The sequence below is a fragment of the Cebus imitator genome, unplaced genomic scaffold, assembly GCF_001604975.1.
Source record: "Cebus imitator isolate Cc_AM_T3 unplaced genomic scaffold, Cebus_imitator-1.0 Scaffold110, whole genome shotgun sequence".
Classification (NCBI taxonomy): Eukaryota; Metazoa; Chordata; class Mammalia; order Primates; family Cebidae; genus Cebus; species Cebus imitator.
Genome location: NW_016107425.1, coordinates 1,869,340 through 1,887,964, shown reverse-complemented (window position 1 = coordinate 1,887,964; position 18,625 = coordinate 1,869,340). Strand labels below are relative to the sequence as shown.

At 39.7% G+C, this 18,625-nt stretch overlaps 1 protein-coding gene across 5 annotated transcripts in view; it reads left to right on the top strand.

The window, feature by feature from the left end:
* Nucleotides 1–18,625, top strand: part of SLC25A12 (solute carrier family 25 member 12) — a 229,436-nt gene that overhangs the window by 105,088 nt on the left and 105,723 nt on the right. For 2 of the 5 annotated variants that reach the window (XM_017538208.2, XM_037741895.1), the window contains exon 2: nt 12,729–12,782. In XM_017538208.2, coding sequence (XP_017393697.1) covers nt 12,729–12,782 — 54 coding nt within the window. Of the gene's footprint in view, nt 1–11,656; nt 11,790–11,863; nt 11,888–12,728; nt 12,783–18,625 lie in introns of those variants that run through there. The other 3 variants (XM_017538209.2, XM_017538210.2, XM_037741894.1) reach the window with 3 other exon arrangements.

Here is an 18,625-nt window from a genome sequence, read left to right as displayed (position 1 = left end):
GATGGTCTTGATCCCCTGACCTTGTGATCTGCCTGCCTTGGCCTCCCAAAGTGCTGGGATTACAGACATGAGCCATCATGCCCGGCCAAGAGAAGAGATTTGAAAAACACTGAAGAGGATGGAAAAAAAGGACTGGGTGGCTGTTTGAATGTGAAGAACAAGGAAGTCTGATACCCAGCTTTCTGACTCAAGCAACAAGGGCAATAGTAATGGCCTTCACTTAGGAAAGATAAGGGGACTAATTGGCTATCAGTAGAGAAACTGACTAGGAATGATCAATAAACCATTTAATTAAATCCTACATGGCTAACAGCAGGCATGGAGATGAGTGTTAGGACTGAGGGTATGGATGAAGGAAGAAGGATACAATAATAAGACCTCTTCTGGAAGGAAGGCAGGAAAATGCTGAATTAAAGATGTGGTGAATTATTGTTTCCATGAAACCTGTTTACCACCCAGCTTGAATTGATTTTTTTCTTTGTCTAAACCTTTCTTGCATAAATTTGCCACACTAAGAATCCTCATATATGCATTGTTACTTGATCATTTTAGATGATTATGTTCCCTTCATATTTTCTGCTTACAGATATCAATAAGAAGGCACATATAGTGTCTTAGAGTAGAACTTCATAGCCATATAGAATTCCATCTGGTGAAACATACCACTCTCCCTGCAGTGTTCTCTAGTATGTTTAAGCAAAGAAGGATTTGTCTAGTCTACTGAGCAGTTGCTTCTCTGTGATCCATGCTCCTCATTATCATTCTGTTAAGTCTTGGGTTACATTCACTTAGCTGCTGTTCCCCATGTAGAACCCTGAGCCTATTGTCTTTGATGAGATGATGTTGCTGCTACTGCAACATGGAGCTCAGTGAGGGGGTTAGCACTTCACTGAGGAAGGCTATACTTCCCATTACTGTAATTTTTGTTCCATGCCATCAACACAACACTTGTTCACAGATAATGGTTTATTGAAGGGTTGGGGATGAGTAGAGGAATTGTAACTGTTGACTCACTATTTTACGTCTTATCCTTACCCCAAACCATCCAGGCAAGCCCATCCACTCAGGGTGACAGAATAGCAGAGTAACAGGAGAGTGAGCAAATAGCAACTGTTTCTTCTTTTCAAGCTGTGATAGTGAGGCATAGTACAGGGAAGACTATGGAGATTGGTTACTCCACGATTTATTGTCTATATTGGCTTGACCAGAGTCAAGAATTCCACAGTTCTGCCCACTTTCTCTCCTTGACTTGTTTCTCTTCACAACATGTGTCTCTTGTTAAGATCCAGTTATTTCATAATGTTTCTCCAAAACTTTCTAAATTAAACTTCCTGATTATCCTTCTGATTCATACAATTTGATACTGATCAATATTACATTACTTCTGAAATGTAATTCTTCAGAAGAAGTTTCTTCCTGGGCATATCCCGATTCCTAGCTTACTTGTCTTGTGTTCTGTAGACTTCTCTTCCTTAATGAGTACAAATCTGTCTTCCCCTTTTAGGAAACTTTCTGCCGAAAGGAGTTGGTATCATCCTATGATTAGTTCTCCTTATCCCAACAGGGCAATCCAAGGAAATACTGACCAATTGCAGGATCTTTCTCACCTAAGTCTGAGTTTCTCAGTCTAGAATAACATCCTGAGTGCACTTCAGCAGAAGAGTTTCAAGTTAGGCTTTAGATTCCAAGTCTGGTTCTTTCCAAGGTAACTGTCAGTATGTTATACAAATATACTTTCACATTCTTCCTCTAGTTTTCCTGTGGGTAACTATTAGACACACATACACCCAAACATGCATGATTGCTAAGGACATATAATTAGTATCTGAATTGATGTTAAGGAAAACATTTTCTTTCTCGATGCAATATATATATCTATTATATATACATTTATTTATTTATTTATTTTTGATATAGAGTCTGACTCTGTCGCCCAGGCTGGAGTGCAGTGGTACAGTGTTGGCTCACTGCAACCTCTGCCTCTTGGGTTCAAGTAAGTCTTGTCTCAGCCTAGTAGTTGAGACTACAGGCGCGCACTACTACCCCTGGCTAATTTTTGTATTTTTAGTTTAGACTGGTTTTTGCCGTGTTGGCCAGGCTGGTCTCGAACTCCTGGACTCAAGTGATCTGCCCACATTGGCCTCCTGAAGTGCTGGGATTACAGGCACGAGCCACCACACCCAGTCTTCTTAATGCAGTATAGTTTTCACAGATTCCCTTCCCCACAAAAGGGGTATATTATTTGTCAAGCAGTTTCAGTTCTTTCTCCTTCTCTCCAACAATGCAGAGGCCTATTAGTGGTTAAGAAATAAGTCCCAGTACAATTTCTAACCAAACAACAGAATTACATACATGGATAGCCATCTTTAGAAACACAAATGCCAACACAATTTTCCCCTGATCTTTTATTATGAAAATTTTACAACATTTAGAAAAGTTGCAAGAATTTTTTTCAGTGAACTCCTGTATACACTCCCACAGTTAGAAATCACATATTTATTCATCCATTTCTCTATCCATCCATAAATCTTTCTTTTTCTTTAATGCATTTCAAAGTAAATTTAAAATACTAGTATGCTCTTCCCTAAATATGTCATTGGCTAGAGTTTGATATTTGCTCAGGTTTTTTTTTCCTTTTGAAGAAAATTTACACACATTTGTAATTAAATGTACAAACTTTATATGTACATTCACTAAGTTCTGAAAAATTAATACATCTGTTATTTAAGCCCCTAGGCAAGGCATATACTACTATTATCACTTCACATAGTTTCCTTATTTCTCTTTCTAGTCAATTCCTCTCTGGCAATCATGGCTCTAATTTTTTTCACCAGTGATTTATTTTGCTGGTTCTAGAACTTTGTATAAATGGAGTCATATGGTATATGCTCTTTTGTGCTGATTCTATGCAAGGCTTCTTTCACTTAGCATGATGCTTTTGACATTCACCCATGTTGTTGTGTGCATGATTAGTTTACTCCATTTTATTTCTCAATAGTATTTTATTATCCAAATATACCACAGTTTTTCCTTCTATTGATGGACACCTGTGTTAGTTCCAGTTCTGGGCTATTATGAATAAAGTGGCCGTGACCAATCTTGTATAGGTCATTTAAGAGACATATATTTTTATTTCTCTTGGGTAAATATTGAGAGATATAATTGCTTGATCATAGGTAGGTGTATGTTTAGTTTTACAAGAACCTGCTAGATCTTTTCTCAAAGTGATTATACCAGTTTACATGCCTACTATAGTGAATAAGAGCTCTGGTTGCTCCATATCCTTGCCAGCATCTGGTGTTTTCAATCTTTCATTTTAGCTATTCTAGTAAATATATAGTGGTACCTTTTCACTGTGATTTAATTTGCGTTCCCTGATGACTAATGATATTGTACACTTTTTCATGTGTTACTGACCATTTGTATATCTTATTTTGTGAAGTTCTATTCCAGTCTTTTGCCCATTTTTAGAACTAGGTTGTTTATCATTGATGTCATTGAGATTTAAGATATATCCTGGATATCAGTCCTTTGTTGTGTATATGTTTTGCTAATATTTTCTCCCAGTTAGTACCTTGCCTATTCATTTTCTTAATGCTATCTTTTGAGGAAAAGACATTTTTACTTTTAGTAAAATCTAATTTATCAATTTCTTAATTGACTGTTATTGCTTTTTAGATTTTGATTAAGAAAACTTTACCTACCTCCAAGTTACAAAGATCTGTCTGTCTATCTATCTATCTATCTATCTATCTGTCTATCTATTCTATATATATATGTATGTGTTTTAGAGAGACAGGGTCTCACTGTGTTGCCCAGGCTGGAGTGCAGTGGCTTTCACAGCCACGATCATCACTCACTACAGCTTTGAACTCCTGGCCTCAAGTGATCCTCCTGCCTCAGCCTGCTGAGTAGCTAGGACTCCAAGCACATGCCATGGTACTAGCCACAAAGATATTCTTTTATGGTTTCTACTGAAAGCTTTGTTTCTAAAGCTGTGGGGAGCAGCTTTATGACTTCAGCTTTGGCATTTAGGTCTATGATTCATCTCAAATCAAATTTAGTATTTGGTGTGAGGCAGGGATATAGGTTCATTAATTTTCCCACACGGATATCTAGTTATTCTGGCATCATTTGTTGAAAAGATTCCTTGCTCCCATTGAATTGCTTTGACAACTTTGTTAGAAATCAGATGACTTTGGCCAGGCAAGATGATTCACACCTGTAATCCCAGCCCTTTGGAGGCCAAACAGGAGGACTGCTTGAACCCAGGAGTTCAAGACAAGCCTGGGTAACATACTGAGACTCTTTCTCTACAAAAATTAAAAATTTAGCTGGGTATGGTGGGGCATGCCTATAATCCTATCTATTCAGGAGGCTGCCATAATCATGCCACTGCACTCCAGCCTGGGTGACAGAGTAAGACCCTGTCTCAAAGAAAGAAGAAAGAAATGAAAGAAAATAAAAGAAGAAAGAAAGAGGAAGGAATGAGAGAGAAAAGAAATCCAATGACTTTATAATTTTGCATCTATTTCTGGGCTCTCTATTCTGTTCCATTGATCTGTTTATCAGTTCATATGCCAGCTAGCAGCACTACTGTAGTGATTTCTTAAGCTTTTTAGTACATCTTGAAGCCAGGTAGTCTAAGTCCTCCAACTTCGTTTCTTTTCAAATTTACTTTGGCTATTTTGGGACCTTTGCTTTTCTCCCACATGATTTTTAAAGTGACACTTTCTTCTTTACTTTGGATGAGGTCCAAAGTATTCTTCCTCATTGGCCTCTAAGTAGAAGGGAAACAAAAAGCATCCAAATAAATCCACAAGGGTAGGGTAAGGGTGGGTAGCTGAGAACTTGGCAAGATGTTTATTCTCCCAGTTATATAGTTTTGATTAGAGTGAGAATATGTGGCAAACCACACAGTCTTTACCCCATCACTACCTAAAGCTGCCTTGGGCACTGGCACATGACAGCAGTTTTCAGTATCATTCTTTTCACATTATTCATTAAAAAATGAATAGTAAGCCTGGCGCGGTGGCTCATGCCTGCAATCCCAGCACTGTGGGAGGCTGAGATGGGTGGATCACCTAAGGTTGGGAATATGAGACCAGTCTGACCAACATGGAGAAACCCTGTCTCTACTAAAAGTACAAAATTAGCTGAGCACGCTGGTGTATGCCTTTAATCCCAGCTACTCAGGAGGCTGAGGCAGGAGAATGACTTGAACCTGGGAGACGGAGGTTGCAATGAGCCAAGATCACACTACTGCACTCTAGCCTGGGCAACAAGAGTGAGATTCTGTCTCAAAAAAAATAATAATAATAAAAATAGTAGCCGTTGCCTCGGTAAAATATTCTCTACACTTTGGGAATGGTGCTATTTCCTGTAGCTGCAACACAAGTTTTTTTTTTTTTTTTTTTTTAGACAGAGTCTTGTTCTGTCACCCAGGCTAGAGTGCAGAGGCTCGATCTGGGCTCACTGCAACCTCTGCCTCCTGGGTTCAAGTGACTCTTCTGCTGCAGCCTCCGTAGTAGCTGGGACTACAGGCACATACCACCACGCCTGGCTAACTTTTATATTTTTAGTAGAGACAGGGTTTCACCATATTAGACAGACAGGCTGATATCGAACTGCTGACCTTGTGATCTGCCTGCCTTGGCCTCCCAAAGTACTGGGATTACAGGTGTAAGCCACTGTGCCTGGCCAAAACTCAAGTTTGATACAAACTCAAGGCACTCAATAAATGTTTATTAACTAAAATTTGGCTCCTTTCAAATCATGAAATTAGAATGTTTGAAGAAGTATTAAAGCTCCTCTAGTTCAATCCTCCATCTGATTACATAGTGTCCTACTAAATACCAGGTTGTATATAATTAGTATAGTGATAGAGCACTCACAGCTGTATATATCTAGAGCAGCTCATTCCATGAATTCCTTCCAAAATTCATTGAAAAGAAAACTGGTTGTTATTTCTTCACCAAGGGAATAAAGAAGGCTGTGGTCCAAAATAAGATCACTGCCATCTCTGTTGCATAATTTACAGGATTTAGAGTCAGACTGTGAGGAAGACGGTTTAGGAAAAGACATAATTGCAGGAGTACAACTATTTCTTCTGATTTTTGATACTCCTCTCTTCCTTTTCCACCAAAACAATTTTTTTTTTTTTCTTGGATGGAGTTTTGCTCTTGTCACCCAGGCTGGAGTGCAATGGTGTAATCTCGGCTCACTGCAACCTCTACCTCCTGGATTAAAGCCATTCTCCTGCCTCAGCCTCCTCAGTAACTGAGATTACAGATTAGCACCACCAAGCCCAGCTAATTTTTGTGTTTCTAGTAGAGATGGGGTTTACCATGTTGGCCAGGCTGGTCTTGAACTCCTGGCCTCAGGTGATCCACCCGCCTCAGCCTCCCAAAATGCTGGGATTACAGGCATGAGCCACTGCGCCTGGCTGAGAATTTATTTCAATGACAGCAAATGTTCATATAGGGAGTAGAAAAGTTGTACAGTATAGAGAAGCCCTAAAGTGTGTCATTTATCTAGTGTCTAATTATAAGTTAGAAGTATTGGGTTGGAAGTATTCTTTTTCTTTTTCTTTTTTTAGAGATGGGATCTTGCTATGTTGACCAGGCTGGTCTAAAACTTTTGGCTTCAAGTGATCCTCCCACCTCAGCCTCCTGAGTAGCTGGCATTACAGGCATGAGCCACTATCCCCAGCTGAAATAATAATTTGATGTATTGATTTCCAAGTCAGCCTACTAAGTAAAACTTAATTTTCTCAAAGTTGGACACCTAACCCTTCATATTTATCCCCAGCCCACCTCTGCCATTTATCCATATAGACTTTTAGCAAGGAAGGAGTTAAATGTGCAACTTATAAAAATTTAGAAGGTTTACAATGTACCAGTAAAATGTAAAGAACCATTTTCTAATTTTAGGAATAGGCCAAAAAGAGTCTACACTTAAAAAAAAATTCCAGATTTTCAAATAGGCTTTATGTGTGTGTATGCCAATATCATGCTATTATTCTCAAGTATTTTAAGCAAGTGATATCTTGATGGGGGATATGAAATAAATCCAGCTTACTCCTCATAATAGTTATGTTATGTATACCTTTAACCTAGAAAGAGCACCACTCCTGGTTTAATTAGTCAGTGATATTAGGATACTCAACTAAGTGTTTGTACCCAACCTTGATTTACCTCTTGCAAGATGTCATTCATAGTAGCTGTGTGGGATATGGAAACAGGAACAAAATGTGTTTATATCAGTAAAATAATCAGAGGAGGCTAGAAGATGAACATAAAGCGTATGCTACTAAAATGGAAAGAGGCTGGTTGAGGTGGCTCACACCTGTAATCCCAGCACTTTAGGAGGCCGAGGAGGGTGGAATATTTGAGGTCAGGAGTTCAAGACCAGCCTGGCCCACATGGTGAAACCTCATCTCTACTAAAAATCAAAAATTAGCTGGGTGTGGTGGCATGCACCTGTAATCCCAGCCACTTGTGAGGGGAGGCTGAGGCAGGAGAATCACTTGAACCTGGGAGGCAGAGGTTGTAGTGAGCTGAGATCACACCACTGCACTGCAGCTTGGGTGACAGGGTGACAGAGTAAGACTGTCTCAAAATTAAAAAAAAAAAAAAAAAAGAAAAAAGCAACAAGTTGTGACAGAATAGGATTATTGGGAATTGCCTCTTGCTTTAATAATTGCATTTTAACTTATTAGGGTATTAGGCATTAATACCATTCTTTATTTTTTAATTTTTAAAATTTATTTATTTTTGAGACAGGGTCTCACTCTGTTTCCCAGGCTGAAAAGCAGTGACATAATCACGGCTCACCACAGCCTCAACCTCCTGGGTTCAGGTGATCCTCCTACCTCAGCCTCCTGAGTAGCTAGGACTATAGGCACACACCACCACAACTCGGCTAATTTTTGTATTTTTTGTAAAGATGTGGTTTCGCCATGTTGCCCAGGCTGGTCTTGAGCTCCTGGGCTCAAGTGATCACCCACCTCAGCCACATTAGTACAATTCTAACTTTCACCCACAAAGTATCTGGCTGATTTCAAATTATTATAACATAAGTTGCCTGGGAGTTTGAGAAATGTTCCCATGGGTTTGCCTAACAAGCCCACATTTTGGTTTTGCATCTGGGGGTAATATACTATTTTCATAGATGACAACTTCACCGGCAGATTTAAATTCCCAGCTCAGTCAAGCTACATATTGACTCTTTGATTAAACCAATTCTAAAAAGTAACTATTTATTACTGATACCTGCTTTTTAGAGTCAACAATGAAAGTTGCAATACAGTTGTAACTAGTATCTTAGCCTTTAACTTCCAATTTTGCTTTCTGGAATGTCATTTTTTTCTAGGCTGCCTTAATTATCAAGTTTTCAACTTAAAGTCATTCCATAGTTCTAAAATTATTTTTCTTTTCTTTCTTCTCTCTTTCTCCTTGCTTTCTTTCTCTTTTTCTTTCTCTCTTTCTTTCCTTCTCTTTTTCTTTCTTTCTTTCTTTCTTTCTTTCTTTCTTTCTTTCTTTCTTTCTTTCTTTCTTCTCTTTCTTTCTTCTCTTTCTTTCTTCCTTTCTTTTTTTGAGACAGGTTGTCACTCTGTCATGTAGGCTGGAGTGCAGTGGTGCAATCATAGGTCACTGCAGGCTTGACTTCTGCAGGCTCAGGTGATCCTACTACCTCAGCCTCCTAAGCAGTTGATATTACAGGTGCATGCGCCCATGCCAAGCTAATTTTTGTATTTTTTGTAGAGATGGGTTTTGCCATGTTGCCTAGGCTGGTCCCTAACTCCTGGGCTCAAGTAATCCACCCACCTTGGCCTCCCAAAATACTAGGATTATAGGCATGAGCCACCGTGCCCAACATACAAATGATTTCTTGCTTACAAATACCTTTTGTGACTTAAAGAGTTCTAAATTACTATTTTGATATGTAATTTAAAAAATTGTGAAAAGATTTTAATTATTTTTACTGCCTTTTCCTAAATATATTGTGAATCTTACTTGACAGGTTTGCCTTTCGATATTTCATTAGCTAATAAAGTTTTCTCCCAACCCTGATAATCTACAGCTGATGCAAAAGTAAGTTTTAATTTGCTATAATTGGCTGAGACTGGTGGCTCATGCCTGTAATCCTAGCACTTTAGGAGGCAGAAGTAGAAGAATCACTTGAGCCCAGGAGTTCCAAGACTAACATGGGCAACGTAGTGAGACCTCCATCTCTATAAAAATGTAAAAAAAAAAAAAAAAATTAGCTGGGCATGCCTGTGGTCCCAGATACTTGGGAGGCTGAGCCTGGAGGATTGCCTGAGACTGAGAGTTTAAGGCTGCAGTGAGCTATGATTGTGCCACTGCCCTCCAGTCTGGGTGGCAGAGCAAGACATTGTCTCTTAAAAAAAAAAAGAGAGAGAGAGAAAGAAAATTTTCATTGTGGTTTGGTGCCTATACCTACAAATCATTCTGGTGGGCTCTGTTTAAATATAATGTTGTCTTTTCTCTAGGAATTCTAAATTTTCACTCCAATAATACAGATTTGGTCAACAACAATGTGTTTCTATAGAAAGTACTCCCTTCATTTTAAATAAATGCCTTCGTTTCCCCCAAGTACTTTTATTCAAATTGAGGGAATTTGGGCTGCTAAACAGACATCTTTCCCTTGTAAAGTAACATACACATCTTGTGATTCTTGCTTATAAAAACTTCATGATATGAGAAATAGAGTATCAGGGACATAAGTTGCTAGTAAGTACAAAGGACTACATTGTTCAAAACACCTTGAACAGACTGAAGAAAGATGGAATACTGGTAGACAAAGCAACAAGAGCAAAAAACTCATCCTTGTGAGTACTAGTAATGTAGCATTGCTTATCAATAATTTCCATTTGCCACTCCTCTTTTCTCATATGTACTAACTTGGATACTTAACACAAATATGATTAATGAGACCAGAAAAATGGGAAGCCCCAGTGAGAGTCAACATTGTAACTATAAAACAGGGTGGAGAGGCATTAGAGAGATAAGTGAGATTAAGATAAATCTTGGGGTTGCTGTACTTTTTTTTTTTTCCTAAGGCACATGCTTTTTAAACACACACACACACACACACACACAGCCGGGTGTGGTGGCTCATGCCTGTAATCCCAGCACTTTGGGAGCCTGAGGTGGGTGAATCACCTGAGGTCAGCAGTTCAAGATGAGCCTGGCCAGCATGGTGAAACTAAAAATACAAAAATTAGTTGGGCATGGTGGCACCTGCCTGTAATCCTAGCTACTCAGGAGGTTGAAGCAGGATAATGGCTTGAACTCGTTAGGCGGAGGTTACAGTGAGCCAAGATCGCTCCACTATACTTCAGCCTGGGCAACAGAGCGAGGCTGTGTCTCAAAATAAATAAATAAATAAAATAAACACACACACAGGGCCGTGCATGGTGGCTCATGCTTGTAATCCCAGCACTTTGGGAGGCCGAGTTGGGCGGATCACCTGAGGTTGGGAGTTTGAGACCAACCTGGTCAACATAGTCAAATCCTGTCTCTACTAAAAATACCAAAAAATTTCTCTGCACATGTCTGTGGTGAAAAAAAAAGGTTAAAAAAATACCAAAAATTAGCTGGGCATCATGGCCGGTGCCTGTAATCCCAATTACTTGGGAGTCTGAGGCAGGAGAATCGCCTGAAATGGGCAGTGGAGGTTACAGTGAGCCTCGATGGCACCACTGCACTCCAGCCTGGGCGATAGAGCAAGACTCAGTCTCAACACACACAGACACTCATACACACAATACACGTGACTGGGGTTGTGGACAAGGATTGACCATCTGTAAGCTCCTAGAGGTTGGGGTTACATGCTATTTGCATTATTTACAAGCAGGACCGTGTCAGGCATATAACGGGTGCCCATAAATGTTTGAATCAATATGTAGCTTAATACAGTTATACTGGCAAGACTCGGGTTTAGAAACATTGTTTTGGTTCAAGATAGAAAGAATTCTACTTCTTAGGTAGGGCTAGAAATTGAATGGAGAATTACTTTATGCTCATGTAGGCACAAGCGATTAATTACCAGCTCTGTCAAAGAATAGTGGAGTTTTTTCTGCATGCATTTGTACCCCACCTCATTGCACACAGGATTTGGGTGATTACGAAAGTGGACTGAATCTACTAATAAACCGTTATAATAGCACGTGAAGCAAAAATAAATTCAGTGTATTCGACCCATGCCAATTTAGGAGCATATTTCTCAAGTTATGTTTACTTAGGTTTTCCCTAGAGTGAGTGGTTTCCAATCTTTTTTGTCGGTATTTGCCATGAGTTGTCATTAATTCATTGTTATTAATGGGAAGTGCTCTTTGATCCGTCGAAATCTTGCTCAATATAGGCCCCAAGTGTTCCTTTAAGCGTCAGGGAAAACGACTTTGGCTGGTCGCTGCCGAAAGCCACACCCACAAAGAGGCCTTAGGAAACCTGGGGGTTTACTGGCGGCGACCTAGCTGTGGCAACCATGCGGCGTGTATTGATCCCACTGCTCGCGCTCGTCTTCTCCGTGGGAGGTGCATCCTCCCACTCCGGCCGGGCCTGGGCCAGCTCCCTTTCTGGCCGGGACGTCGGGCCCCTTTCCGCAGGCGGTGCGTCCCGAGTTTATTTGCATAGGGACGCGCGCGGCGCCGGCAGGAGGGAGGGCGGGCGCGGCCGGGGAGGCGGCGCGTGCGCGCCCTGACAGCTCGGCCCTGCTCGCTCACTCGCTCGTCCCCGGCTTCGGAGCACAGCATGGCGGTCAAGGTGACTCCAACTCTCTGCTGCCGCTTTTATTGCATAAGGGAGACTCCGAGCGCCCTGCCTGCAGCCCCCCACTACTTCCCATTTCATTCAGTGCCTAGGTCTTAGATAGCTTGTCCTGGGGCTCCGGCTTGCTGCGGGGAGAGCTGTGCGGGGCTTGGACCGGAGGAAAGGATGCCCGGCTGGGGGAGGGGAAGGAGGAGGGATTGTGAGTTGAAGGGGCTTGTACGGTAATACGGGTCAGTAAAGTAAGAGTAGTGTCCTGTCCTAGGGGCATGGGATTGTGAGCCCGGAGTTGGAGGGCATCAGAAAGGGTGTGGGAGGAAGTGGCAAGTAAAGCTGGGGATACCTAGGGCATCAGTGAATTGCGGTGGGGGAGGGGGTAACTGTTGAGTAATTTAGGGCCTCAATAAGGCCGAGGGCAATGGTTGGCTTTTGCGTTGCAGATTGGAGGGTGAAAGTATTTGTATTTGTGGCAGCTCTCATATTTTAGTTTAGTTGGGGAGAGGGACGCGGAGATAATTACATGCTGGATTTGCTTTTCTTGGAGAAAGGCTGCTAGGCCAAGTGATTAATTTGGGTGTTTAAACTTTCCTGTTGATCCACTCTTGTTAGCCTCTTGATTTGAAGGTGGGTGGTTACTACTGTGTTGCTAGTAGATTAAAGTAAAAGATCCTTATTGCCTTCCCTTTCCAGTCCAGAGAAAGCACTGTCCGGTAGATTTGCTATATCTTAGGCTATTCACACCTGTTTTTCTGCCCTCTAGTCACAGTTATCCAGTTTGACAGTTGTTATCAGCAATTGGGGCTTTTAGTTTGTTTTAAACTAAATGATAAAAGATAGGAGCATTGATTGTTAGCCACGTGAACTCTAATCTGAAGAGATTGTGTGGTCTGTAGTGAAGCATTAACTGACTTTTTTTTTTTTCTTTTTGGCTTACAGGTGCAGACAACTAAGCGAGGGGATCCTCATGAGTTAAGAAACATATTTCTGCAGGTAAATTGGCTTACGTAGTGTGCCTTTCATTGCGAAAACATAAAACATATACGTCCACAGTCCTGTTTATGGCTTAACTTTGCAAAATGTTCAGTTTTCATGTATTCTTTCAAACATGACCAGACAATATAGCTTATATTTCTCTTATTAAGGTTTGATTAAAGGCCGCCTTTTAATTACGGGTTGGTAAAAGGTTTTCCTCAAGTTACTGCTTTTCCTTGCATAACTTAAGATATATATTTTAAAAAAATAATTTCCAGCTTCCCTTAAGCACAGAGACCAAGATAAAATTTCTAAATATACTGGCATTCTTGTATAATTAATAGGTATGATGACTAAAGTTCTCTTCCTTGAAAGTTGCATGTTTACAAAGTTTTCCTACTTAGGAGCAATCTTCCATGTCATTTGTTGCTGATATAAGAATATTATAGCTATTCTTAATTTGTGTGTCTTATTTATATTGTATCCTTAAGCCTTTGGGGATTTTGTTATAAAATGTTACTTCTTAAGATTCTTGCAGTGCTCTACCTTAACTTCTAAGCTTTTAGTATCAGTGACTTGGCTGTAGACTTAAAAAAGAAACGAGAAAAAAAAAAAAAAGGTTGGCTTAGTTTATTGTTTTGGTTTCTTTTCCTAAATTTCAAAAGTTTCCTATGCAGGAAGTTGTACTTAAGAAGTAGATAGATGTAAAGGGAGGAAAGCTAAGGTGTTTTACCAAGTATTGAGTTTCTCTCTGAAATCTTTTGAGAACTTTCTATTCTGGACCTGGGTTCTTATGAAGACACTTTGACCTTGGGCAGGTCCCTGTTGGGTATTATTTTCCTCTGTGAAATGAGAGGTGATCTCCAAGGTTCCTTCCCATTCCAAAAGTCTATGAGTCTATATTAGGAACAGACTCTAACATATGCTGATGAGCCTGGAATAGATGACATTTTTATGTGAGACATGTGGTTTGCCTAAGCTATTGTTGGGGAAGACACTTCATAGCTGACCATACATATGTGTAGTTTATGAAAAATAGTTTGTGAAAATAGGAATCTTAAAGGTTATAAAATCTGATAAAGGAAGTATTTTTCCAGACCAGAAGTAATTATGATAATGGAAATGCTTCATTTATGACTAGAACCTTTATTCCATGCAGGCATTCTTGAGAATAGCCAAAAATATGTCAGTATTCACCATACCATGTGATTATACTCAATTGTTTTGTGAAGAGTTCATGGGATATAGTTAAATTTTATGTTCTAAACTAAGTAGACATGGAAGAAATCAGTTGAAATGCTGCATGATGTAGTGAAAAGAGCACTGCCTACGCATCAGGAATACTGAGTTCAATGCCCAGCTCTGCGTTTATCTGGCTGTTGTACCCTTAGGCTAATCATCTAGCCTTCCTGAGTTTCAGCTTCTTGTGTGGGACTCAGTGGGACATAGGGAATGGGAATTGAGGTCTTTCCAGCTTTAAAAATTCTATGAGAAAAAAACATACTGTGAATCTGTATGGATTTGTTTTTTGTTTTTAAGGGATGGTAGAGGTGGGTTGGAGGTATGAGGAAAGTGGCCAGGACTCTCCCTAGCTCTCTGACAACTTTTAAATCTTAGCTTTTCATTTAATGTTTTGCATATTATCATTATCTTTTTATACATTATTTTGATGAGGCCTTTATTTTTTTATTTATTATTATTATTATTTTTGAGATGGATTTTCGCTCTTGTTACCCAGGCTGGAGTGCAATGGCGCGATTTCGGCTCACTGCAACCTCTACCTCCTGGGTTCAAGCAATTCTGCCTCAGCCTCCCGAGTAGCTGGGACTACAGGCCGTGCCACCATGCCCAGCTAATTTTTGTATTTTTAGTAGAGACGGGGTTTCACCATGTTGATTAGGATGGTCTCGATCTCTTGCCCTCGTGATCCACCCGCCTTGGCCTCCCAAAGTGCTGGGATTATAGGCGTGAGCCACCACGCCCGGTGCCTTTATTTTTATATTGAAAATTTATGGAATTCATAACTGCTTATTTAGCACTAAGTATGAAACACTGACCCAAGCATTATTGATAGATAAGAGAGCGATAGAATGTAAATACTCACCTTCAGAAAGGCCTAACGCAGAAAGAAAGATAACAGTATAGGCCGGGTGCAGTGGCTCACACCTGTAATCTCAGCACTTTGGGAGGCCAATGCCAGAGGATCGCTTGAGCCCAAAAGTTCTGGGCAATATAGTGAGACCTCATCTCTGCAAAAAATTTAAAAAATTAGCCAAGCCTGGTGGCATCCACCCATGGTCCCAGCTACTGGGGTGGCTGAGGTAACAGGATTGCTTGATTCTGGGAGGCGGAGGTTGCAGTAAGCCAAGATCATACCACTGCACTCCAGCCTGGACAACAGAGCAAGTGTCTGTCTGTCTGTCTGTCTCTCTGTCTCTCTCTCTCCCTCTTTCTCTCTCTCTCTCTCTCACACACACACACGCACACACACACACACACACGATTCAGCATTGCTAGTTGGATCAATTTGAGGATAGTTTCCAAGTAACATATTAGATTTTTATTTCTGGCTTGAATACTTCAAACTATAGTTACTTGAAGCTTTGCAGTACTGTTTAGAAACAGTTTTATAGATGCGTATAATTGATTAGCTATAATAGAAGACAAAATACATGCTAACCATGTATTTCTTTAGCACTTAACATATTTAGCCAACAAATATTTACAAAGGGTTATTTGCTGGGTATCATGCACTTGTGCTCAATACAATACTGTTCAGTAGCAGGCACCAAGTTGAATATCAAGAGAGAGAATAAAGTCAAGGCTTAAATGCAGATGGACCTGTGATTGGACTATCTGCTCTCTGAGGCCCATTCCATCTCTAACGGTCTGTGGTTGAGGGAATCAAGAATAGTGAAGGCAAATGCATAGCCTGCGGTAGAGCAATCAGATTGGCTTCCTACATCGCAGTGGTCATGTAATAATATTGACAGTGGCTAACATTTATCAATCATTTAGAGTGTGCTCGAGATTGGCCTAGTACTTTAAGGATATTAATGTTAATTTTCATAACAACTTTATGAAGTAGTTTTAATATCCTTGTTATATAGATGAAGTTAAATTATTGTTAATTAGTTCAGACTATGAGGTAGAGCCCAGATTAAAATCAAATTCCAGAGCCCATACCCTTAACCGTTACATTATACATATTACAGGTAGGATATTGAAATGGGGTGACTTCTTTTTTTTGTGACTGAGTTTCGCTCTTGTTGCACAGGCTGGAGTACAGTGGCGTGGATCTCGGCTCACTGCACCCTCCACCTCCCAGGTTTAAGCAGTTCTCCTGCCTCAGCCTCCCAAGTAGCTGGGATTATAGGCGCCCGCCACCATGGCCAGCTAACTTTTTTTTTTAAGTAGAGATGGGGTTTCACCATGTTGGCCAGGCTGGTCTCAAACTCCTGACCTCAGGTGATCCACCCGCCTCAGCTTCCCAAAGTGCTGGGATTACAGGCGTTAGCCACCGCACACAGCCTAATGGGGTGACTTTTGAAAAACAGAGGTATGTCAGGGGATAATAGCAGTATGTTTTGTTAAGAAGTTAAAAAAAATCTGGTTACTTAGGTGATGAAATTTAAAAAGTTTCTTTATAGGCTGTGTGTGGTGGCTTATGCATGTACTCATAAACTCCTGAGGTCAGGAGTTTGGGAGGCCGAGGCAGATGGATCACCTGAGGTCAGGAGTTTGAGACCAGCCTGTCCAACATGATGAAACCTCATCTTTACTAAAAATACAAAAAGTAGTTGGGCACGGTGGCAGACGCCTATAAATCCCAGCTACTCGGGAGGCCGAGGCAGGAGAATTGCTTGACCCAGAGAGGTGGAGGTTGCAGTGAGTAGAGTTGGAGACATTTTACTCCAGCCTGAGTGGCAGAGCGAGACACTCCGTCTAAAAAAAAAAAGTTTCTTTACATTGTAACTGTCTTAGCCAAGGAATTTGGATTTGAAACAGTAGGGAGCCACTGTGGGTTTCTGAGTAGGCAAATGAAGTGGTGGATTTTGGCAGCTTTTTGTGTATGTTGGTTAAAGTATGAAGGGATTGGAAGTAGGTTAGGTGATCAGCTGAGAGGTTATTGAAATAATCCTTGTGAGAATTAATGACCTAGAGTGGCTGATAGCTGGGGAAATGAAAAGCAAGGATAATACCAGCGACTTTGTAAGGGAAGAATCTATCAAATTTGGTATTAAATATGAAAGTATAAATATGCAGCCCTCCTAGATTAAATTAGGAATAAATAGAAACTCTGAGCAGACAACTAACAAGTGGTGAGATTGAAACAGTAATTTAAAAATTTCCAACAAAATAAAATCTAGGACCAGATGGACTCACAGCTGAATTGCATCAAACATTCAAACAAGAATTGGTACCAGTCTTACTGAAACTAGTTGAAAAGACAGAGAAAGAGGGAATTCTCCCTAAATCATTCTACAAAGCCAGTATCACCCTAATACCAAAACCTGGGAAGGACATACCAAAAAAATAAAACTACAGATCAATATCAGTGATGAACATAGATACAAAATCCTCAACAAAACACTAGCTGATTCCAACAGTATATCAAAAAGATAATGTACCATGATCAATTAGATTTTTATGCCAGGGATGCAGGGATGGTTTAACATGTGCAAGTCAATAAATGTGATATATCACATAAACAGAATTAAAGTCAAAAATCATATGATAACCTCAATAGATAAAAAAAAGCATTTGACAAAATCCAGCATCCCTTTATGATCAAAACCCTTAGCAAAATTGTCAAGGAAAGGACATATCTTAAGGTAATAAAAGCCATCTATGACAAACTCACAGTCAACATTACACTGAACAGGAAAAAGTTGAAAGCATTCTTCCTGAGAACTGGAACAAAATAAGAATGGCCACTTGCACCACTGCTATTTAGCATAGTATTGGAAGTCCTGGCCAGAGCAATCAGACAAGAGAAAAAAATATACAGTATCCAAATCAGTAAAAAGGAAGTCAAACACTTACTGTTTGCCAGTAATATGATCGTATATCTAGAAAACCCTAAAAGACTTACCCAAAAGCTACTAGATCTGATAAATGAGTTCAGTGAAAGTTTCAGGATACAAAATCAATGTACAAAAAAAAAAAAAAGAAAATACATACAAAATAAAACTTGCCATTTTCATCACTTTCTAAATGCAGAATTTAGTGTCATTAGTTATGCAATGTTGTGGAACTATCACCGCTATCTGTTTCAAAAAATAATAATAATAATAAATATGGAAGTAAGAGAAGAAGTAGTGAATCTAGCATTTTTAGGATAGTTGTTAATTGATAAGGCATCTATTTGGAGAATTTTTTGGAGTTGTCGTGTTAGTTTGGTTGCCAAACAAATGTATCTCTCTAAGAGATACATTTGGACAGATATAAATTTGTGCAGGTGGTAGATGAATTCCTTGTAATTAAAGGGATTAAATAAAAATAAGACAGAGGATCAGGGACTGAATTTATAAGTGATATCTCCAATTGAAGTGATATCTCCAAAGGAAGGAGGAGGAGGAGGAGAAATTAGAGAGAATCATCCCATGAAAGTTTAAAGTAAGAGTTTCACAAAGAGGGTACAGTTAAAGGTTAAAATATAGATTATTCTATTAGTATGATTTGATTTGGGTAGGATTTTGGGGTCATTTGAGTTTAGAATTATTTGAGCTAAAGTCTACAAAGAGATTTAAATTTTAGAATACAGTTGAAAACTTTGTAGAATATAGATCTGTGGCATTAACTAAGTTCATAAATAGTCAAGAAAAATTCCTACTTTCTTTTTTTTTTTTTTTTTTTTT